The sequence below is a fragment of the Pristiophorus japonicus genome, chromosome 23 (assembly GCF_044704955.1).
Source record: "Pristiophorus japonicus isolate sPriJap1 chromosome 23, sPriJap1.hap1, whole genome shotgun sequence".
In the NCBI taxonomy this organism is placed as follows: domain Eukaryota; kingdom Metazoa; phylum Chordata; class Chondrichthyes; family Pristiophoridae; genus Pristiophorus; species Pristiophorus japonicus.
Window position 1 is genome coordinate 63,001,582 of NC_091999.1, and position 23,878 is coordinate 63,025,459.

At 52.1% G+C, this 23,878-nt stretch overlaps 1 protein-coding gene and 1 long non-coding RNA gene across 3 annotated transcripts in view; both read left to right on the forward strand.

Moving 5' to 3' along the window:
* Positions 1-8,638, forward strand: part of LOC139235389 (zinc finger protein 551-like) — a 35,615-nt gene extending 26,977 nt beyond the window's left edge. The window contains exon 2 of the mRNA XM_070866526.1: positions 7,135-8,638. Coding sequence (XP_070722627.1) covers positions 7,488-8,330 — 843 coding nt within the window. The 5' untranslated portion in view covers positions 7,135-7,487 and the 3' untranslated portion in view covers positions 8,331-8,638. The remainder of the gene's footprint in view (positions 1-7,134) is intronic.
* LOC139235390 (uncharacterized) overlaps positions 1-23,878 on the forward strand; it is a 54,165-nt gene that overhangs the window by 24,819 nt on the left and 5,468 nt on the right. The gene's annotated exons all lie outside the window — the stretch shown is intronic.

Sequence of the window (23,878 nt, forward strand, 5' to 3'; positions counted from 1 at the left end):
CTGAAGGTGCTGACTCTGGCTGGGTTCAGTTCTGCACTCACTGGTTCCCCTCCCCTGAAGGTACTGACTCTGGGTGGGTTCAGTTCCAGACATTGACATCATTCACTTTGTTCCTGCACCAAGATGGCCACACATGCGCTCTGCTACTCACTGAATCAAAATAGCGGAGCGCTGACCCTGCCTTCCTGAATGAAGATGGCCACTGTTAGCCTGAGCCTGTGACCGGGAGAAAGCCTCGAAACTGCAACCGCCGATATTCCGGTTATTATTCCGGGCTTGCAGCGGGCATCGTTTTTTTATGAAGCCTCCCCGGCTCCCCGCTGGTCCATTTCTCCGCTCTGTCCCGCTGAAAAGGACACTTCTGAGGAGCCTGTACAAAATGTGTCGCCACCGCCATTACACGCACAGCGCATGTTCACTGAGCTCCTATAGTCTGGGTGCAGCACATTCTCCCCCGTGGGGCACGCTGGGTACATAAGACCATGAGAAATAGGAGCAAGAGTGGGCCACCCGGACCCCCGAGCCTGCTCCCCATTCAATAAGGTCATGGCTGGTCTGATCACAGACTCAGCTCCACTTCCCTGCCCGCTCCCCAGAACCCTTCACTCCCTTACCACACCTGGAGTCCTATGCACTGTTTTGGTCTCCTTCTCTCAGGAAGGATAGGCTTGCCTTGCTTCGATACAGAGTAAAGCTTCCTCAACACTATCCCACTAGACATTCCAAGGTGAGATATGGAGTATATCTCCCTCAACCTGTCCCATGCATTCCAGAGTGGATACTGCATTGGTTAGATAATGAATAAAGCTCACTCTACACTATCCTATCAAACACTCCCAGGATAGGTACAGCATGAATTAAATATACAGTAAATCTGTGCCAAAGGAACTGTACCCCAGTGAGAGTCAGTGCCAGAGGAAACTACAGCATGTGATAGATACAGAATAAAGCTCCCTCTACACTGTTCTGAACAAGCCCAGGGCAGGTAAAGCACGGGTTAGATGATCATAGCTGGCCCCTCGAACGAGGATGATTTGCTTCCACATGAGTTCACAGATGTTTCAATGAAGGCCCCAATGTTCCAGTCCTGACCTCCAATTGAGGAGGTGGAAGATGCCTATGGGTGCATTGTTTTTAACGTGTGGTGACCGTTGCACACCAGCCACGACACGGGCTTGACAGAGCTAGGATTGGTCCAGTGGCAAGGGTTAATCAGGATTACTGGAGACCTGTTTTGCTGTACGGAGCTAGTGTGCACAAATATAACAGTGTGGGCTGGTCCGTGCTGCCCCTGGGCTCTCGCCTCTTTTGCGCCCGGTACCCTCATTCGCTGCACCTCCGCCACGATCTCTCGCCACTCCTCCACCACAAACATTCGCTTCACCTCCGCCACGATCTCTTTCCACTCCTCCACCACAAACATTCGCTGCACCTCCGCCACGATCTCTCGCCACTCCTCCACCACAAACATTCGCTTCACCTCCGCCACGATCTCTCACCACTCCTCCACCACAAACATTCGCTTCACCTCCGCCACGATCTCTTTCCACTCCTCCTCTAAAAAAACACTCGCCGCACCTCCGCCACAATCTCCTGCCCCATCTCTGCACCAAACATTCGCTAAACCTCCATCACGATCACTCACCAAATCTCAGGCATGCTCCCTCATCACTCCTCTGCCCCGATCACTCGTCACAAGTCCAGCACATCCTTCCATGTTCCTCTGCTGTACCAGGGCCCTGCCGATGCTCCTGCTCACGCTCCAAATGGCAATCTGGGGCCTGATGATGTCACCCAGTCATCTACCTCGAAGCGTCATACATTTGTGTCAGCTCACACTGAAGCTGCAGTGGCTCGCTCCTGCTCTTTTTATAGCCCCAACCTGTGGAGATGTTCTCTCGCAGGTTGGGGTGGCCCATGATGTGATACATGGGTTAGATACAGTGTAGAGCTCCCGCTACTCTACTCTGCCACATTAAATACTCTCAGGTGAAGTACAGCACGGTTCAAACAGAGAGTAAATCTCTCTCGACACGGTCCCATTAAACAGTCCCAGGGCAGGTACAGCATGGGTTATATCCAGAATAAAGCTCCCTCAACATTGTCGCAACAAACAGACGAGGGCTGCTACAGCACATATGGAGTACATGTCCCACAAACACTCCAGGGCAGGAACAGCACGGGATAATTACAGAGTAATTTCTCCCTCTACACTGTTCCAATAAAAAAATCCCAGGGCAGGTATAGCACAACTATTTCATTGTTGATCTGTAAATCAAGTGCCCCCAGATTAAAGCTGGGGTGGGGGGCACTATAACCAACAAAATAAACCAATTAAACTTTGGACAGTAAACTTAAATCAAATTAAAATTTGGTTGCTGGGGGTGATGATGCACTCTAGTCACTCCGGCTGAGGAGCTCCTCCCAGAGTCACAGTGCACATTTCGTCCTCCAAGGAGTATAACGGATATGAGTAGGTACACAGTAAGGATCTCAATACACTGTCCCATCACACTCTCCCAGGGCAGGTACAACATGGATTAAATACAGACCAAAGCTTCCGCTATACAGTTCCCAGGGCAAGTACAGTACAGGTTAGACACAGAGTACATCTCCCTCTAACATCCCAGGGCAGATACAGCATTTATTAGATATTGAGGAGATCTCCCTCTATAATGTTCAACCAGACATTCCCAGGGCAGGTACAACACAGGTTAGATACAGAAGAAAGTTCCCTCTACACTGATCTATCAAACACTCCCATCACAGGTACAGCACGGGTTAGATACAGAGTAAAACTCCCTTTACACTGTCCATCAAACACTCCTCGGGCACGTACAGCACTGGGTACAAACAGATTAACGTTCCCTGTACACTGTCCCAGCAAACATTCCCAGGGCAAGTACACAAATGATAGATGCAGAGTAAATTCCCTCTACACTGTCCTATCAGCCACTCCATGGCAGGTACACAAAGGATTATAATGCAAAGTAAATATCCCTCTACATTGTTCCATTAACCATTCCCAGGATAGGTACAGCACGGGTTAGATACAGAGTAAATCTCCCTCTACACTGTCCGATCAAACACACCCAGGGCAGGAACAACACGGGTTACATATTGAGTAAAAATCACTCTACACTGTCCCGTCAAACACTCTGAGCGAAGATACAGCACAGAGTAGATACAGAGAAAAACGTGCTCTACACTATCCCATCAAAAACTGCCAGGGCAGGTACAGCAGGAGTTAGACAGAAATGTTTAGGCTGGATGTTCCAGAATTGAGGCCTGGGCAACAGAAGGCACAGCCACAAAAACCACCAATGGTTGAACAATTATAATCAGGGATACTCAGAAAGACTGATATCTCATGGGCGGGAGCGGCGGGGAGGTGGGGATGTTGTGGGGGCAGTGTGAGTGGGAATTTTGAAATCAAGGCGTTGCTTCACTGGAAGCCAATGTAGGTGAGCGAGCACAGGGGTGATGGGTGAGCTGGACTTGGTGCGAGTTCGGACATGGGCAGCCGAGTTTTGGATCAACACTAGTTTATGTAGGTCAGGATGTGGGAGGAGTGCATTGGAATAGTCAAGTCCAGAAGTTAAAAAAAGGCATGGATGAGGGCTTCAGCAGTGGATGAGCTGAGGCATGAGCGGAGATGGGCGATGTTACAGAGGTGGAAATAGGCATTCTTAGTTATTTTGTGGATATTTGGTCAAAAACTTATTTCAGGGTTAAGTATGTCACCAAGGTTGTGAACAGTCTGGTTCAGGCTCAGACAGAAGTTGGGGAGAGGGATGGAGTCGGTCACTCGGGAATGGAGCTTGTGGTAATGATGATTTCAAATATCAGAATATTTCATAGGCTATCACGTGCAAAATGTGTGGATGAGTTTTTAATATTCAATTGGTTTCAAAAACAGGTTAACTGATCTAGAAAGTAACGGATTTCAAATCTTATGCAAGACAGTTCAATAAAGGGGTGGTTCAAAAGATTTCAGCTGAGTTTAAAGTGAGACACGGCAGTTAAGTCTACTACAACCACAAATCATGTATGCAAATGGAACAAGTTTGGAGTTTAATATGCTAGAAAGCGAACTAGGTGAGAAGTGATATAAGTTAGATTAAGAAAAAGCCCTAAAAGGGAACAGTCCATAACAGAACATCAATTAATCTCCTCTGATCATGGAGGAATCAAATATTTAACAAACTGTGTTTGAAACAAAGATAATTTATTCAACATTTATAGAGGGTATTAATCTCCAGCTTTACAATCTATATTAACGACTTGGAAAAAGGGACTGAGTGTAACATAGCCAAGTTTGCTGCTGATACAAAGATCGAAGGAAAAGCAATGTGTGAGGAGGACACAACAAATCTGCAAAAGGACATAGACAGTCTAAGTGAGTGAGCAAAAATTTGGCAGATGGACTATAATGTTGGAAAGTGTGAGGTCATGCACTTTGGCAGAAAAAAATCAAAGAGCAACATATTGTTTAAATGGCGAAAGATTGCAAAGTACTGCAGTACAGCAGGACCTGGGGATACTTGTGAATGAAATGCAACAGGATAGTATGTAGTTTCAGCAAGTGATCAGGAAGGCCAATGGTATCTTGGCCTTTATTGCAAAAGGGATAGGGTATAAAAGCAGGAAAATCTTGCTACAGCTATATGTGAGGCCACACCTGGAACACTGCGTGCAGTTTTGGTTTCCATATTTATGAAAGGGTATACTTGCTTTGGAGGCAGCTCAGAGAAGGTTCACTAGGTTGATTCTGGGCATGAGGGGTTTGACTTATGAGGAACAATTAAGTAGGTTGGGCCTCTACTGACTGGAATTAAGAAGAATGAAAGGTGATCTTATCAAAACGTATAAGATTATGAGGGGGCTTGATAAGGTGGATGCAGAGAGGATGTTTCCACTGATAATAGAATTAGAGTGCATGATCTTAGAATAAGGGGCCGCCCATTTAAAAGAGAGATGAGGAGCAATTTCTTCTCTCAGAGGGTTGTAAATCTATGGACTTCACTGCCTCAGAGAGCTGTGGAAGTTGGGCCATTGAATAAATTTAAGACAGAAATAGACAGTTTCTTAAACGATATGGGAATATGGGTCATGGGGAGCGGGCGGGGAAGTGGAACTCAGTCCATGATCAGATCAGCCATGATCTTATTGAATGGCGGAGCAGGCTCGAGGGGCCGTATGGCCTACTCCTGTTGCTATTTCTTATGTTCTTATGTTCAGGTATAGAGGTTATTAAGATAACCAGAAACAAACAAGAGCTGCCAGAATGAACATAGTTCAGTGCCCAATGCAATCTCAGTATATCGTGTTCTAGTCACAAATGCAATCTTTCTCCTCAACTGATTTAAAACTGAGATGAGGAGGAATTTCTTCTCTGAGGGTTGTAAATCTGTGGAATTCTCTGCACCAGAGAGCAGTGGAGTCTGGATCATTGTATATATTTAAGGCGGAGATAGCCAGATTTTTGAGTGATAAGGGAGTAAAGGGTTCTGGGGAGTGGGCAGGGAATGGAGCTGAGCCTATGATCAGACCAGCCATGACCTTATTGAATGGGGAGCAGGCCCGGGGGTCTGGGTGGCCCAGTCCTGCTCCTATTTCTCATGGTCATATGTACCCAGCATGCCCCGCAGTGGAGAATGTGCCGCACCCAGACTACAGGAGCTCAGTGCGCAGGCGCGGGCCCTGGCTGTGTTTGGAGCATGCACGGTGCTTGTAATGGTGGAGGAGACGCGTTTTGTACAGGCTCCCAAGAAGTGTCCCTTTCAGCGGGACGGAGCAGAGTAATGGATCAGTGGGGAGCCGGGGAGGCTTCATAAACAATCGGTGCTCGCCGCAAGCCCGGAATAATAACCGGAATATCGGCGGTTGCAGCTTTGGGGCTTTCTCCCGGTCACAGGCCCAGGCTAACGGTGGCCATCTTGGTGCAGGAAGGCATGTTCACGCCGCCAATTTGATTCACTGAGCAGCACAGCGCATGCGTGGCCATCTTGGTGCAGGAACAAAGTGAATGATGTCAGTGTCTGGAACTGAACCCAGCCAGAGTCAGCACCTTCAGGGGAGGGGAACCAGTGAGTGCAGAACTGAACCCAGCCAGAGTCAGCAACTTCAGGGGAGGGGACTCAGTGAGTGTAGAACTGAACCCAACTAGAGTCAGTACCTTCAGGGGAGGGGAACCAGTGAGTGTAGAACTGAACCCAGCCAGAGTCTGCACCTTCAGGGGAGGGGAACCAGTGAGTGTAGAACTGAACCCAGCCAGAGTCAGTACCTTCAGGGGAGGGGAACCAGTGAGTGCAGAACTGAACCCAGCCAGAGTCAGCAACTTCAGGGGAGAGGACTCAGTGAGTGTAGAACTGAACCCAACTAGAGTCAGTACCTTCAGCGGAGGGGAACCAGTGAGTGTAGAACTGAACCCAGCCAGAGTCAGTACCTTCAGGGGAGGGGAACTAGTGAGTGTAGAACTGAACCCAGCCAGAGTCAGCACCTTCAGGTGAGGGGAACCAGTGAGTCTAGAACTGAACCCAGCCAGAGTCAGTACCTTCAGGGGAGGGGAACCAGTGACTGTAGAACTAAACCCATTCATAGTCAGTACCTTCAAGGGAGAGGAACCAGTGACAGTAGAACTAAACCCAGCCAGAGTCAGCATCTTCAGTGGTGGGGAAAGAGGGGAGGGACGGAGAGGACCCAGTGATTGCAGAAATGACCCCAGCCAGAGACCGCCCCATCAGGGGAGCAGAGGTAGGGGAACCAGTGAGTGCGGAACTGAACACAGCCAGACTCAGCATCTTCAGGGGAAGTGGGGAACATGTGAGTGTCGACCTGAACCCAGCCACAGTCAGAACATTCAGGGGAGGAGAGGGACGGGAACCAGTGAGTGTAGAACTGAACCCAACCAGAATTGGTGGTGAAAACTGGGAGTGGAGGAGAAACAGGCTAGAAATGTGTGTTGATTTGGATTTCAGTGCTGCAGGAGGGACAATGTGTGGGACAGGGATTTACAGCTTTGGAAGAAAAAGAGAGGAAAGAATGTTAAATGGAAACTAGATGTGTATATCCTGAATTTGTGTCTTGTACTGACAGTGATGAGTTTTGTTATCTCCTTTTACATCGTATTAGAAGGGGAGATTTTCAGACAGGAAACACAAACTAAACATCGCGTCAAGATCTGATGGAGTCAATCGATTCATCAGGACCTGAATATCATCGGCCTTTGAAAGTGGAAGGAGAAATGTTTGTCTGTTCTGTCTGTGCGAAAAGATTTCAAATATCAGTGTGACTGGAAAAGCACTGAGACACACACACCCGAGTGAGTGTTCCAGTGCACTGCCTGTGGAAAGAGCTTTAACCAGTTAAACAGTCTGAAGAAACATCGCACCATTCACAGCGGGGAGAAACTGTAAACGTGTTGTGTGTGTGGGCGAGGCTTCAACTGATCGTCCAACCTGGAGAGTCACAAGGATACCCGCACCATGGAGAAACCGTGGAAATGTGGGGACTGTGGGAAGGGATTCAGATCACCATCTCTCCTGGAAATTCATCAACACAGTCACACTGGGGAGAGGCCGTTCACCTGCTCTGAGTGTGGGAAGCGATTCACTCAGTCATCCGACCTGCTGAAACACCAGCGAGTTCACACTGGGGAGAGGCCGTTCACCTGCTCGGAGTGTGGGAAGGGATTCACTTGTTCATCCAACCTGCTGGCACACCAGCGAGTTCACACTGGGGAGAGACCGTTCAACTGCTATGAGTGTGGGAAGGGATTCACTTGTTCATCCAACCTGCTGACACACCAGCGAGTTCACACTGGGGAGAGGCCGTTCACCTGCTCTGAGTGTGGGAAGGGATTCACTCGGCCATCCATCCTGCTGACACACCAGCGAGTTCACACTGGGGAGAGGCCGTTCACTTGCTCTGAGTGTGGGAAGGGATTCACTCAGTCATCACACCTGCAGTCACACCAGCGAGTACACACTGAGGAGAGGCCGTTCACCTGCTCGGAGTGTGGGAAGGGATTCAATTGTTCATCCAACCTGCTGGCACACCAGCAAGTTCACACTGGGGAGAGGCCGTTCACCTGCTATGAGTGTGGTAAAGGATTCACTTGTTCATCCAACCTGCTGACACACCAGCGAGTTCACACTGGGGAGAGGCCATTCACCTGCTCGGAGTGTGGGAAGGGATTCACTCAGTCATCCAACCTGCTGAGACACCAGCGAGTACACACTGGGGAGAGGCCGTTCACCTGCTCGGAGTGTGGGAAGGGATTCACTCAGGCATCCCACCTGCTGAAACACCAGCGAGTTCACAAGTGATTGCAGGAGTTGGATTCTACTGTTATTGAGGCTGTTAATCACATCCCGACTGAACCATGTTCATTCTGACAGTTGGGGTTTGTTTCTGTTGATGTTAATAACCCGATAACTGGGCTGGATTTTAATATTCTGGATATATTGCTGATTGTGTTCTCAGGGATGCAGTGTCCATTTAAGAAACACTGTGGGTTATCTTTCCCCTTAATTCAGCAATTCTCAACAGAAATTTACTTTGCAATAAAGTTATGAACTTTTACTTTAATCCTAAATTGATCTTTGGTACAAAATCTACAATAGTGTGTGAAAGTTTCCACTGAATAAAATCTCCAATTGGAAAGAGCTTGCTGACAATTCTTAATGCCTTGCTCATTACACACAGTGGCCCCTCCATATCCACCAGAAAGAAGGGGAATGAGAATTGGTGGGGAATCAGTGTACCCAAATGTTGTTGTTCCCATCTGGGTGGATCAATCCTCTCGGCACGAGAATGGAGACAAGTCCAGACCAAAACTGTGCGCAGTAGCCCAGGTGTGGTCTTACAGTTGTAGCAGGACTTCCCTACTTTTAGACTCCATCCCCTTTGCAATAAAGGCCAGCATTCAGTTTGCCTTCCTGATTATTGCTGTACCTGCATGCAAACATTTTGAGTTTCATGTACAAGAATCCCCAGATCTCTCTGTATAACAGCATTTTATAATCGTCCACATCTAAATAATAATTTGCTTTTTTTTCCTACCAAAGGAAATCACCTGATATTTTACCACATTATAGTCCATCTGCCAGATTTTTGCCCACTCATTGAACCTATCTATATCCCTTTGTAGATTCTTTGCGTCCTCCTCACAACTTGCTTTTCCACCTATCTTTGTACCATCGGCAAATTTGGTTATGTTACACTCGGCCCCTTCATCCAAGTCATTAATATAAATTGTAATTAGTTGAGGCCCCAGTACTTATCACTGCGGCGCCCCACTAGTTACTGTTTGCCAACCTGAAAATGACCCATTTATCCGGATTCTCTGTTTTCTGTTAGTTCAGCAATCCTCTCTTCATGCTGATATATTACACCCAACCCCATGAGCTCTTAGCATGTGCAGTAATATTTTGTGTGGCACCTTATTGAATGCTTTCTGGAAATCAAAATATACAACATCAAATGATTCTCCCTTATCCACTCTGCTCGTTACATCCTTAAACAACTACAGCAAATTTGTCAAACATGATTTCCCTTTCATAAAACCATGCTAACTCTGCCTAACTGCAGTATGGTTTTCTAAATGTCCTGCTAGTACTTCCTTAATGATGAACTCGAGTATTTCCCACTGACAGATGGTAAGCTAACTGATGTATAGTTTCCTGCTCTCTGTCTCCCTCCTTACTTGAATAGGCATGTTACATTTGCAGTTTTCCAGTCCACTGGGACCTCTTCAGAATTCAGGGAATTTTGGTGGATTACAACTAATGCATGCACTATCTCTGCAACTAATTATTTTAAGACCTGAGGATGCATGCCATCAGGTCCAGAGGACTTGTCCACCTTTAGTCACATTAGTTTGATTAGCACTTTATCTGTAGTAATAGTGATTGTTTTAAGTCATCCCCCCCAACTCCCCCTCCGCAATAGCTCCTTGGTTAGCAACTGTTGGGATGTTTTTAGTGTCCTCTACCGTGAATCCTAATATAAAATATTCGTTCAAAATCTCTGCCATTTCCGTGTTTCCCATTAGTAATTCTCCAATGTCATCCTCTAAGCGAGCAATGTTTACTTTAGATACTCGTTTCCTTTTTATGTCCCTGTAGAAGCTCTTACTGTCTGTTTTTATATTTCTTGCTAGTTTGCTCTCATCTGCTATCTTCTCTGTCTTTTTCATTTTTTAGTCGTCCTTTGCAGGTTTCTAAAAATTCCCAATCCTCTGGCCTTCCACTGTCCTTCACAACATTATCTGCCATTTTTTCCAATTTGATACCATCCTTTACTTCCATGACGACACTTGTTGCACACGTGATTGACCAGGACACGAGAAGTGTAGTTGCTCCACAACGACATGGTTTCATCTGTTTCAACAGAAACAACTACACTGTGTTACTTCCAGAAATAATCCCCACTGTCTGGCCTTAATGAATCCATGTCACTACCAAATGCTGCAATGTTTCCTCCACCCCACAGAGTTCCATCTGTTTATAGCCACGACAAAAATGTCCCATTTCCTCCTGGAGTTTGAGGGACATCAGCTTTAACAATGGGGCAGAGTTTCAGCCAATGAGCGAGATCCAGATCCAGCCCCGCCCACTGGGGGCTGCAAGCCCCACCTCTCGTACACTGTGATTGGTTGGAGGATCAACCGCCTGCCTGGTCCTCCAGCCCCGCCCCCACTCTCCCTATTGGTCGGGAGCTGCCGTCAATCAGCCAGGCAGTGTGAGCTGAGCATGCACAGTGGGTGAGTCAGCAGGTGAGAGATGGGCGGAGGGAGGGAGCGGGTTAATAAAGAACGCGCTTATTTGTACTTCCAAAATGGCCACCACGCCGCACCATTTGTCTATGATTGGTCCCTTGGAGGATAAGCCACACCCTGAGATTTCACTGGAATGTGTAACTGGAACCGCCCATCCCAAGGTCTCACTGACTTTGCAAATTGTAACTTGATCCACTTTGACTTCCTGAAGCGACAGAGGACAGAGCTCCCCATAAGATAGCAAGGGCCAGCCAAAGTACCTTGCCCCCATCCCAATGCATGCCTCCCCCAGCTGAAGTGCATTACCCCAGTCCCAGTGCATGCCTCCCTTGGTCAAAGTGCATTACCCTAGTTCCAGTACATGCCTCCCCCAGTCAAAGTGCTTTACCCCAGTCCCAAGATATGCCTCCCCCAGCGGAATGCCTTACCCAGTCCCAGTGCATGCCTCACCCAGCAGAAGTGCCTGACACTAGTCCCATTGCATTTCTCCTCCCGCCAAAGTGTCTTACCACCGTCCAAGTATATGCCTCCCACAGCCAAAGTGCCTTACCCCATTCCCAGTGCAGGCCTCCGCCAGCTGAAGTGCCTTACCCCAGTCAGAGTGCATGCCTCCCCCAGCTGAAGTATCTTACCCCAGTCACAACATATGCCTCCCCCAGCCGAAGTGCCTTATCCCAGTCGCAGTGCATGCCTCCCCAGGCAAAGTGCCTTACCCCAGTCAGAGTGCATGCCTCCCCCAGCTGAAGTGTCTTACTCCAGTCACAACATATGCCTCCCCCAGCCGAAGTGCCTTATCCCAGTCACAGTGCATGCCTCCCCCAGCCGAAGTGCCTTATCCCAGTCACAGTGCAACCCTCCCCCAGCTGTAGTGCCTTACCCCAGTCCCAGTGTATGCTTCCTCCAGCTGAAGTGCCTTCCCCAGTCCAAGTGCACCTGCCACCAGCCGACGTGCCTTACCCAAGTCCCAGTGCAGGCCTCCCACAGCCGAAGTGCCCTACCCTAGTCCCATTGCATTTCTCTCCCCGCCGAAGTGTCTTAGCACTGTCCCAGTATATGCCTCCCCCAGGAAAAGTGCCTTACCCCAGTCCCAGTGCAGGCATCCCCCACTCGAAGTGCCTTACCCCAGTCCCAGTCCATGACTCCCCCAGCCGAAGTGCCTTGTCCCAGTCCCAGTGCAGGCCTCTCCCAGCCGAAGTGCCTTGCCCCAGTCCCAGTGCAGGCCTCTCCCACTCGAAGTGCCTTTCCCCAGTTAGAGTGCATGCCTCCCCCAGCCAAAGTGGCTGAATCCAGTCGCATTGCATTTCTCCCTCATCCGAATTGTCTTACTACAGTCCCAGTATATGCTCCCACTGCCGAAGTGCCTTACCCCAGTCCCAGTATAAACATCCCCCAGCCGAAGTGCCTTACCCCAGTCCCAGTGCATGCCTCCCCCAGCCGAAGTGCCTTACCCTAATCCCAGTATATGCCTTCCCCAGCCAAAGTGCCTAACCCTAGTCCCAGTGCATGCCTCCCCCAGCCAAAGTGCCTTATCCCAGTCCCAGTGTTAGCATCCCCCAGCCGAAGTGCCTTACCCCAGTCCAAGTATATGCCTCCCCCAGCCGAAGTGCCTTACTGCAGTCCCAGTGCATGCCTCCCCCAGCCGAAGTGCCTTACCCCAGTCCAAGTATATGCCTCCCCCAGCCGAAGTGCCTTACCCCAGTCCAAGTATATGCCTCCCCCAGCCGAAGTGCCTTAACACAGTCCAAGTGAATGCCTCCCCCAGCTGACATACCTTACCCCAGTCCCAGTGTATCCCTCCCTCAGTTGAAGTGCCTTACCCCAGTCCCAGTGCATGCCTCCACCAGTTGAAGTGCCTTAGCCCAGTCCCAGTGTTAGCATCCCCCAGTTGAAGTGCCTTACCACAGTCCCAGTGTATCCCTCCACCAGTTGAAGTGCATTACTGTAGTCCCAGTGCATGTTTCTCCGAGCCGAAGTGCTTTACCCAAGTCACAATATATGCCCCCCCAGCCGAAGTAGCATTTCTCAGTGCAAATGCATGCCTCCGTCAGCCAAAGTACCCTACCCCAGTCCCAGTATATGCGTCCCCCAGCCAAAGTGCTTACCCCATCTCACTGTATCCATCCCCAGATGAAGTGCCTTACCCCAGTCCCAGTGCATGCCTCTCCCAGTTGAAATGCCTAACCGCAGTCCCAGTGTATGCCTCCACCAGTTGAAGTCCCTTACTCCACTCCGAGTGCACACCTCTGCCAGCCGAAGTCCCTTACACCCGTGCCAGTGCATGCCTCTCCCAGCCAAAATGCCTTGTCCCAGTCCCAGTATATGCCTCCACCAACCAAAGTGCCTTAAACCAGTCGCAGTTTATGCCTATCCCAGCCAAAGTGCCTTACCCAGTCCAAGTGCACACCTCCCCCAACAAAAGTGCCTTACCCCAGTCCCAGTGCATGCCTCCCCCAGCCGAAGTGCCTTGCCACAGTATGAGTGCAAGCCACCTCCAGCCAATGTATTTTACCCCAGTCGCAGTGCATGCCTTGCCCAGCCGAAATGCCTTACCCACATCCCAGTGCATGCCTCCCCCAACCGAAGTACCCTACCCCTGTCCCAGTATATTCTCCACCAGCCGAAGTGCCTTACCCTAGTCCCAGTGCATGCCAACCCCAACCGTAGTGCCTTACCCCAATCCCAGTGTATCCCTCCCCCAGTTGAAGTGCCCTTAGCCCAGTCCCAGTTTATGCCTCCCCCATTTGAAGTGTCTTATTCCAGACCCAGTGTAGCCCTCCCTCAGTTGAAGTGCCTTTCCTCCAGTCCCAGGGAATCCCTCCCCCAGTTGAAGTGCCTTACCCCGGTCCAGTGTATCCCTGCCCCAGTTGAAGTGCCTTACCCCAGTCCCAGTATATGCGTCCCCCAGCCATAGTGCCTTACCCCAGTCCCAGGGTATCCCTCCCCAGCTGAAGTGCCTGAGCCCAGTCCCGGTGTAAGCCTCCTGCAGTTGAAGTGCCTTATTCAGGAGCCACTGTATCCCTCACACAGTTGAAGTGCCTTTCCTTCAGTCCCTGGGCATCCCTCCCCCAGTTGAACTGCCTTACCCCAGATCCAGTGTATCCCTCCACCAGTTGAAGTGTCTAACTCCAGTCCCAGTGTTAGCATCCCCCAGTTGAAGTGCCTTACCCCAGTGCCAGTGTATCCCTCCCTCAGTTGAAGTGCCTTACCCCGGTCCAGTGTATCCCGGCCCCAGTTGAAGTGCCTTACCCCAGTCCCAGTATATGCGTCCCCCATCCGTAGTGCCTTACCCCAGTCCCAGGGTATCCCTCCCCAGCTGAAGTGCCTTAGCCCAGTCCCGGTGTAAGCCTCCCGCAGTTGAAGTGCCTTATTCCAGACCCAGTATATCCCTCCCACAGTTGAAGTGCCTTTCCTCCAGTCACAGTGTATCGCTCCCCAGCCGAAGTTTCTTACCCCAGTCCCAGTATATGTCTCCCCCAGTTGAAGTGTCTTACTCCAGTCCAAGTGTTAGCATCCCCCAGTTGAAGTGCCTTATCCCAGTGCCAGTTTATCCCTTCCTCAGTTGAAGTGCCTTACCCCGGTCCAGTGTATCCCTGCCCCAGTTGAAGTGCCTTACCCCGGTCCAGTGTATGCCTGCCCCAGTTGAAGTGCCTTACCCCAGTCCCAGTATATGCGTCCTTCAGCCGTAGAGCCTTACCCCAGTCCCAGGATATCCCTCCCCAGCTGAAGTGCCTTAACCCAGTCCCGGTGTAAGCCTCCCGCAGTTGAAGTGCCTTATTCCAGAGCCAGTGTATCCCACCCACAGTTGAAGTGCCTTTCCTCTAGTCACAGTGTATCGCTCCCCAGCCGAAGTTTCTTACTCCAGTCCAAGTGTATGCCTCTTCCAGTTGAAGTGCCTTACCCCAGTGGCAGTTTAGCCTTCCCCCAGTTGAAGTGCCTTACCCCAGTCCCAGTATATGCCTTCCCCAGCCGTAGTGCCTTCCCCCAGTTCCAGTACATGCTTCCCCCAGTTGAAGTGCATTGTTCCAGTCCCAGTGTATCCCTCCCACAGTTGAAGTGCGTTACCACCGTCCTACTGCAGCCCTTCATCAGATGAAGTGCCTTACAACAGTCCCAGTGCATGCCTCTCCCAGTTGAAATGCCTAACCGCAGTCCCAGTATTTGCCTCCACCAGTAGAAGAGCCTTACTCCAGTTCGAGTGCACACCTCTGCCAGCCGAAATCTCTTACACCCGTGCCAGTGCATGCCTCTCCCAGCCAAAGTACCTTGTCCCAGTCCCAGTATATGCCTCCACCAACCAAAGTGCCTTAAACCAGTCACGGTTTATGCCTCCCCCAACCGTAGTGCCTTACCACAATCCCAGTGTATCCCTCCCCCAGTTGAAGTGCCCCTAGCCCAGTCCCAGTTTATGCCTCCCACATTTGAAATGTCTTATTCCAGTCCCAGTGTAGCCCTCCCACAGTTGAAGTTCCTTTCCTCCACTCCCAGGAAATCCCTCCCCCAGTTGAAGTGCCTTACCCCAGTGCCAGTGTATCCCTCCACCATTTGAAGTGTCTTACACTGGTCCAGTGTATCCCTGCCCCAGTTGAAGTGCCTTACCCCAGTCCCAGTATATGCGTCCCCCATTCGTAGTGCCTTACCCCAGTCCCAGGATATCCCTCCCCAGCTGAAGTGCCTTAACCCAGTCCCGGTGTAAGCCTCCCGCAGTTGATGTGCCTTATTCCAGAGCCAGTGTATCCCTCCCACAGTTGAAGTGCCTTTCCTCTAGTCATAGTGTATCGCTCCCCAGCCGAAGTTTCTTACTCCAGTCCCAGTGTAAGCCTCTCCCAGTTGAAGTGCGTTACCCCAATGCCAGGTTATCACTCCCCCAGTTGAAGTGCCTTTCCCCAGTCCCAGTATATGCTTCCCCCAGTTGAAGTGCATTGTTCCAGTCCCAGTGTATCCCTCCCACAGTTGAAGTGTGTTACCCCAGTCCTAATGTAACGCTTCACCAGATGAAGTGCCTTACCCCAGTCCCAGTGCACACCTCCCCCATCCGAAGTGCATTACCCCAGTCCCAGTGCACACCTCCCCCAGCTGAAGTGTCTTGCCACAGTGTGAGTGCATGCCACCCCAAGCCAAAGTATTTTACCCCAGTCGCAGTGCATGCCTTGCCCAGCCAAAATGCCTTACCCACATCCCAGTGCATGCCTCCCCCAGCCGAAGTACCCTACCCCAGTCCCAGTATATTCTCCACCAGCTGAAGTGCATTACCCTAGTCCCAGTGCATGCCTCCCCCAACCGTAGTGCCTTACCCCAATCCCAGTGTATCCCTCCCCCAGTTGAAGTGCCCGTAGCCCAGTCCCAGTTTATGCCTCCCCCATTTGAAATGTCTTATTCCAGTCCCAGTGACGCCCTCCCACAGTTGAAGTTCCTTTCCTCCACTCCCAGGGAATCGCTCCCCCAGTTGAAGTGCCTTACCCCAGTCCCAGTGTATCCCTCCACCAGTTGAAGTGTCTTACCCCGGTCCAGTGTATCCCTGCCCCAGTTGAAGTGCCTTACCCCATTCCCAGTATATGCATCCTTCAGCTGCAGTGCCTTACCCCAGTCCCAGGATATCCCTCCCCAGCTGAAGTGCCTTAACCCAGTCCCGGTGTAAGCCTCCCGCAGTTGAAGTGCCTTATTCCAGAGCCAGTGTATCCCTCCCACAGTTGAAGTGCCCTTCCTCTAGTCACAGTGTAAGGGACTTCGGCTGGCAGAGGTGTGCACTCGGACAGGAGTAAGACACTTCAACTGGTGGAGGCATACTCTGGGACTGCGGTTAGGCATTTCAACTGGGAGAGGCATGCACTGGGACTGGGGTAATGCACTTCCCAAGCCGAAGTTTCTTACTCCAGTCCCAGTGTATGCCACTCCCAGTTGAAGTGCCTTACCCCAGTGCCAGTTTATCCCTCCTCCAGTTGAAGTGCCTTACCCCAGTCTCAGTATATGCCTCCCCCAGCCGTAGTGCCTTACCCCAGTCCCAGTGCATGCCTCCTCAGCCAAAGTGCCCGACCCCAATCCCAGTCTATGTCTCCCCCAACTGTCGTGCCTTACCTCAGTCCCAGTGTATCCCTCCCCCAGTTGAAGTGCCTTCCCCCAGTCCCAGTGCATGCCTCCCCCAGTTGAAGTGCATTGTTCCAGTCCCAGTGTATCCCTCACACAGTTGAAGTGCGTTACCCCAGCCCCACTGTATCCCTCCCCAGATGAAGTGCATTACCCCAGTCCCAGTGCATGCCTCTCCCAGTTGAAATGCCTAACCGCAGTCCCAGAGTATGCCTCCACCAGTTGAAGTGTCTTACTCCTGTCTGAGTGCACACCTCTGCCAGCCGAAGTCCCTTACACCCGTGCCAGTGCATGCCTCTCCCAGCCAAAATGCCTTGACCCAGTCCCAGTATATGCCTCCACCAACCAAAGTGCCTTAAACCAGTCGCAGTTGATGCCTATCCCAGCCAAAGTGCCTTACCCCAGTCCCAGTGCATACATCCCCCAACCGAAGTGCCTTACCCCAGTCGCAGTGCACACCTCCACCAGCCGAAGTGCCTTGCCACATTGTGAGTGCATGCCACCCCCAGCCAAAGTATTTTTCCCAGTCCCAGTATATGCCTCCACCAACCAAAGTGCCTTCAACCAGTCGCAGTTCATGCCTATCCCAGGCGAAGTGCCTTACCCCAGTCCCAGTGCACACCTCCCCCAGGTGAAGTGCCTTTCCACACTGTGAACGCAAGCCACCCCCAGCCAAAGTATTTTACCCCAGTCGCAGTGCATGCCTTGCCCAGCCGAAGTGCCTTACCCCAATCCCAGTGTATCTCTCCCCCAGTTGAAGTGCCTTAGCCCAGTCCCAGTTTAGGCCTCCCCCATTTGAAGTGTCTTATTCCAGAACCAGTGTAGCCCTCCCACAGTTGAAGTGCCTTTCCTCCAGTCCCAGGGTATCCCTCCCACATTTGAAGTGCCTTACCCCAATCCAAGTGTATTCCTTCCCAGATGAAGTGCCTTCCCCCAGTCCCAGTGCATGTTCTCCCAGTTGAAATGCCTAACCGCAGTCCCGGTGCATGCCTCCACCAGTTGAAGTGCCTTACTCCAGTCCGAGTGCACACCTCTGCCAGCCGAAGTCCCTTACACCCGTGCCAGTGCATGCCTCTCCCAGCCAAAGTGCCTTACCCCAGTCCCAGTGCACACCTCCCCCACAACCGAAGTGCCTTACCCCATCCCAGTGCATGCCTCCCCCAGCCGAAGTGCCTTGCCACAGTGTGAGTGCATGCCTCCCCCAGCCAAAGTATTTTACCCCAGTCGCAGTGCAAGCCTTGCCCAGCCGAAATGCCTTACCCCCATCCCAGTGCATGCCACCCCCAGCCGAAGTACCCTACCTCAGTCCCAGTATATTCTCCACCAGCTGAAGTGCCTTACCCTAGTCCCAGTGCATGCCTCCCCCAACCAAAGTGCCTTACCCCAATCCCAGTGCACACCTCCCCCACAACGGAAGTGCCTTACACCATCCCAGTGCATGCCTCCCCCAGTTGGAGTGCCTTAGCCCAGTCCCAGTTTATGCATCCCGCATTTGAAGTGTCTTATGACAGACACAGTGTATCCCTCCCACAGTTGAAGTGCCTTACCCCAGTCCCAGTGCATGCCTCCACCAGCCGAAATGCCCTACCCCAGTCCCAGTATATTCTCCATCGTGCCGAAGTGCCTTAGCCTAGTCCCAGTACATGCCTGCCCCAACCGTCGTGCCTTACCCCAATCCCACTGTATCCCTCCCCCAGTTGAAGTGCCCTCAGCCCAGTCTCAGTTTATGCATCCCCCATTTGAAGTGTCTTATTCCAGACCCAGTGTAGCCCTCTCACAGTTGAAGTGCCTTGTCTCCAGTCCCAGGGAATCCCTCCCCCAGTTGAAGTGCCTTACCCCAGTCCCAGTGTATCCCTCCCTCAGTTGAAGTGCCTTACCCCGGTCCAGTGTATCCCTGCCCCAGTTGAAGTGCCTTACCCCGGTCCAGTGTATCCATGCCCCAGTTGAAGTGCCTTACCGCAGTGCCAGTGTATCCCTCCCTCAGTTGAAGTGCGTTACCCCAGTCCAGTGTATCCCTGTCCCAGTTGAAGTGCATTACCCCAGTCCCAGTACATGCGTCCCCCAGCCATAGTGCCTTACTCCAGTCCCAGGGTATCCCTCCCCAGCTGAAGTGCCTTAGCCCAGTCCCGGTGTCAGCCTCCCGCTGTTGAAGTGCCTTACTCCAGACCCAGTGTATCCCTCCCTCAGTTGAAGTGCCTTACCCCAGTCCCAGTGCATGCCTCCTCAGCCAAAGTGCCCTACCCCAATCTCAGTATATGCCTCCCCCAGCTGTAGTGCCTTACCTCAGTCCCAGTGTAACCCTCCCTCTGTTGAAGTGCCTTACCCCAGTCCCAGTGTATGCCTCCCCCAGTTGAAGTACCTTGTTCCTGTCCCAATGTATCCCTCCCACATTTGAAGTGCCTTAACCCAGTCCCAGTGTATCCCTCCCCAGCCGAAGTACCATACCCCAATCCAAGTGTATCCCTCCCCCAGTTGAAGTATTTCCCCCAGTCCCAGTGCATGCCTCCCCCAGTTGAAGTGCATTGTTCCAGTCCCAGTGTGTCCCTCCCACAGTTGAAGTGCATTACCCCAGTTCCACTGTATCCCTCCCCAGATGAAGTGCCTTACCCCAGTCCCAGTGCATGCCTCTCCCAGTTGAAATGCCTAAACGGAGTCCCAGTGCATGCCTCCACCAGTTGAAGTGCCTTAATCCAGTCCGAGTGCACACCTCTGCAGGCGAAGTCCCTTACACCCATGCCAGTACATGCCTCTCCCAGCCAAAATGCCTTGTCCCAGTCCCAGTATATGCCTCCACCAACCAAAGTGGCTTAAACCAGTCACAGTTTATGCCTATCCCAGCCGAAGTATTTTACCCCAGTCCCAGTGCATGCCTCCCCCAGCCGAAATGCCCTACCCCAGTCCCAGTATATTCTCCCCCAGCCGAAGTGCCTTACCCCAGTCCCAGTGCACACCTCCCCCAGCTGAAGTGCCTTGCCACACTGTGAGTGCATGCCGCCCCAAGCCAAAGTATTTTACCCTAGTCGCAGTGCATGCCTTGCTCAGCCGAAATGCCTTGCCCCCATCCCAGTGCATGCCTCCCCCAGTTGAAGTGCCCCTAGCCCAGTCCCAGTTTATGCCTCCCCCATTTGAAATGTCTTATTCCAGTCCCAGTGTAGCCCTCCCACAGTTGAAGTTCCTTTCCTCCACTCCCAGGGAATCCCTCCCCCAGTTGAAGTGCCTTACCCCAGTCACAGTGTATCCCTCCACCTGTTGAAGTGTCTTACTCCAGTCCCAGTGTTAGCATCCCACAGTTGACCTGCCTTACCCCAGTCCCAGTATAAGCGTCCTTCAGCCGTAGTGCCTTACCCCAGTCCCAGGGTATCCCTCCCCAGCTGAAGTGCCTCAGTCCAGTCCCGGTGTAAGCCTCCCGCAGTTGAAGTGCCTTATTTTAGAGCCAGTGTATCCCTCCCACAGATGAAGTGCCTTTCATCTAGTCACAGTGTATCGCTCCGCAGCCGAAGTTTCTTACTCCAGTCCCAGTGTATGTCTCTCCCAGTTGAAGTGCCTTACCCCAGTGCCATTTTATCCCTCCCCCTGCCGTAGTGCCTTACCCCAGTCCCAGTGCGTGCCTCCTCAGCCAAAGTGCCCAAGCCCAATCCCCGTATATGCCTCCCCCAGCTGTAGTGCCTTACTTCAGTCCCAGTTTAACCCTCCCTCTGTTGAAGTACCTTGTTCCTGTCCCAATGTATCCCTCCCACATTTGAAGTGCCTTACCCCAGTCACAGTGTATCCCTCCCCAGCGGAAGTGCCTTACCCTAATCCAAGTGTATCCCTCCCCCAGTTGAAGTGCCTTCCCCCAGTCCCAGTGTATGCCTCCCCCAGTTGAAGTGCATTGTTCCAGTCCCAGTGTATCCCTCCCACAGTTGAAGTGCGTTACCCCAGTCCCAGTGCATGCCTCTCCCAGTTGAAGTGCCTTACTCCAGTCTGAGTGCACACCTATGCCAGCCGATGTCCCTTACACCCGTGCCAGTGCATGCCTCTCCCAGCCAAAATGCCTTGTCCCAGTCCAAGTGTATGCCTCCACCAACCAAAGTGCCTTAAACCAGTCGCAGTTCATGCCTATCCCAGCCAAAGTGCCTCCCCCAGCCGAAGTATTTTACCGCAGTCGCAGTGCATGCCTCCACCAGCCAAAGTATTTTACCCCAGTCGCAGTGCATGCCTTGCCCAGCCGAAATGCCTTACTCCCATCACAGTGCATGCCTCCCCCAGCCGAAGTGCCCTACCCCAGTTCCAGTATATTCTCCACCAGACGAAGTGCCTTACTCTAGTCCCAGTGCATGCCTCCCCCAACCGTAGTGCCTTACCCCAATCCCAGTGTATCTCTCCCCCAGTTGAAGTGCCTTAGCCCAGTCTATGCCTCCCCCATTTGAAGTGTCTCATTCCAGACCCAGTGTATCCCTCCCACATTTGAAGTGCCTTACCCCAATCCCAGTGTATCCCTCCCCAGCCGAAGTGCCTTTCCCCAATCCAAGTGTATCCCTCCCCCAGTTGAAGTGCCTTCCCCCAGTCCCAGTGCATGCCTCCCCCAGTTGAAGTGCATTGTTCAAGTCCCAGTGTATTCCTCCCACAGTTGAAGTGCGTTACCCCAGTCCCACTGTATCCCTCCCCAGATGAAGTGCCTTACCCCAGTCCCAGTGCATGCCTCTCCCAGTTGAAATGCCTAACCGCAGTCCCAGTGCATGCCTCCACTAGTTGAAGTGCCTTACTCCAGTCCGAGTGCACACCTCTGCCAGCCGAAGTCCCTTACACCCGTGCCAGTGCATGCCTGTCCCAGCCAAAATGTCTTGTCCCAGTCCCAGTATATGCCTCCACCAACCAAAGTGCCTTAAACCAGTCGCAGTTTATGCCTATCCCAGCCAAAGTGCCTTACCCCAGTCCCAGTGCACACCTCCCTCAACCGAAGTGCCTTACCCCAGTCCCAGTGCATGCCACCCCCAGCCGAAGTGCCTTACCCCATCCCAGTGCATGCCTCCCCCAGCCGAAGTACCCTACCCCAGTCCCAGTATATTCTCCACCAGCCGAAGTGCCTTAGCCTAGTCCCAGTGCATGCCTCCCCCAACTATTGTGCCTTACCCCAATGCCAGTGTATCGCTCCTCCAGTTGAAGTGCCTTAGCCCAGTCCCAGTTTATGCATCCCCCATTTGAAGTGTCTTATGACAGACCCAGTGTAGCCCTCCCACAGTTGAAGTGCCTTTCCTCCAGTCCCAGGGAATCCCTCCCCCAGTTGAAGTGCCTTACCTCAGTCCGAGTGTATCCCTCCACCAGTTGAAGTGTCTTCTTACTCCAGTCCCAGTGTTATCATCCCTCAGTTAAAGTGCCATACCCCGGTTCAGTGTATCCCTGCCCCAGTTGAAGTGCATTACCCCAGTCCCAGTACATGCGTCCCCCAGCCGTAGTGCCTTACCCCAGTCCCAGGGTATCCCTCCCCAGCTGAAGTGCCTGAGCCCAGTCCCGGTGTAAGCCTCCCGCAGTTAAAGTGCCTTATTCCAGACCCAGTATATCCCTCCCGCAGTTGAAGTGCCTTTCCTCCAGTCACAGTGTATCGCTCCCCAGCCGAAGTTTCTTACTCCAGTCCAATTGTATGCCTCCCCCAGTTGAAGTGCCTTACCCCAGTGCCAGTTTATCCCTCCCCCAGTTGAAGTGCCTTACCCCAGTCTCAGTTCTGCCTCCCCCAGCCGTAGTGCCTTAACCAATCCAAGTGTATCCCTCCTCCAGTTGAAGTGCCTTCCCGCAGTCACAGTGCATGCCTCCCGCAGTTGAAGTGCATTGTTCCAGTCCCACTGTATCCCTCCCACAGTTGAAGTGCGTTACCCCAGTCCCACTGTATCCCTCCCCAGATGAAGTGCCTTACCCCAGTCCCAGTGCATGCCTCTCCCATTTGAAATGCCTAACCGCAATCCCAGTGTATGCCTCCACCAGTTGAAGTGCCTTACTCCAGTCCGAGTGCACACCTCTGCCAGCCGAAGTCCCTTACACCCGTGCCAGTACATGCCTATCCCAGCCAAAGTATCTTGTCCCAGTCCCAGTATATGCCTCCACCAACCAAAGTGCCTTAAACAAGTCGCAGTTTATGCCTATCCCAGCCAAAGTGCCTTACCCCAGACCCAGTGCACACCTCCCCCAGCTGAAGTGCTTTACCCAAGTCCCAGTGCACAGATCCCCCAGCTGAAGTGCCTTACCCCAGTCCCAGTGCATGCCTCCTCAGCCAAAGTGCCCTACCCCAATCCCAGTATATGCCTCCCCCAGCTGTAGTGCCTTACCTCAGTGCCAGTGTAATCCTCCCTCTGCTGAAGTGCCTTGCCACAGTGTGAGTGCATGCCTCCCCCAGCCGAATAATTTTACCCCAGTCGCAGTGCATGCCTTGCCCAGCCGAAATGCCCTACCCCAGTCCCAGTATATTCTCCACCTGCCGAAGTGCCTTACCCTAGTCCCAGTGCATGCCTCCCCCAACCGTCGTGCCTTACCCCAATCCCAGTGCATCCCTCCCCCAGTTGAAGTGCCCTTAGCCCAGTCCCAGTTTATGCCTCCGCATTTGAAGTGTCTTATCCCAGACCCAGTGTAGCCCTCCTACAGTTGAAGTGCCTTTCCTCCAGTCCCAGGTAATCCCATCCCCAGTTGAAGTGCCTTACCCCAGTCCCAGTGTATCCCTCCACCGGTTTAAGTGTCTTACTCCAGTCCCAGTGTTAGCATCCCCCAGTTGAAGTGCCTTACCCCAGTGCCAGTGTATCCCTCCATCAGTTGAAGTGCCTTACGCCGGTCCAGTATATGCCGCCCCCAGCCGTAGTGCCTTACCCCAGTCCCAGTGCATGCCTCCTCAGCCAAAGTGCCCTACCCCAATCCCAGTATATGCCTCCCCCAGCTGTAGTGCCTTACCTCAGTCCCAGTGTAACCTTCCCTCTGTTGAAGTGCCTTACCCCAGTCCCAGTGTATGCCTCCCCCAGCTGAAGTACCTTGTTCCTGTCCCAATGTATCCCT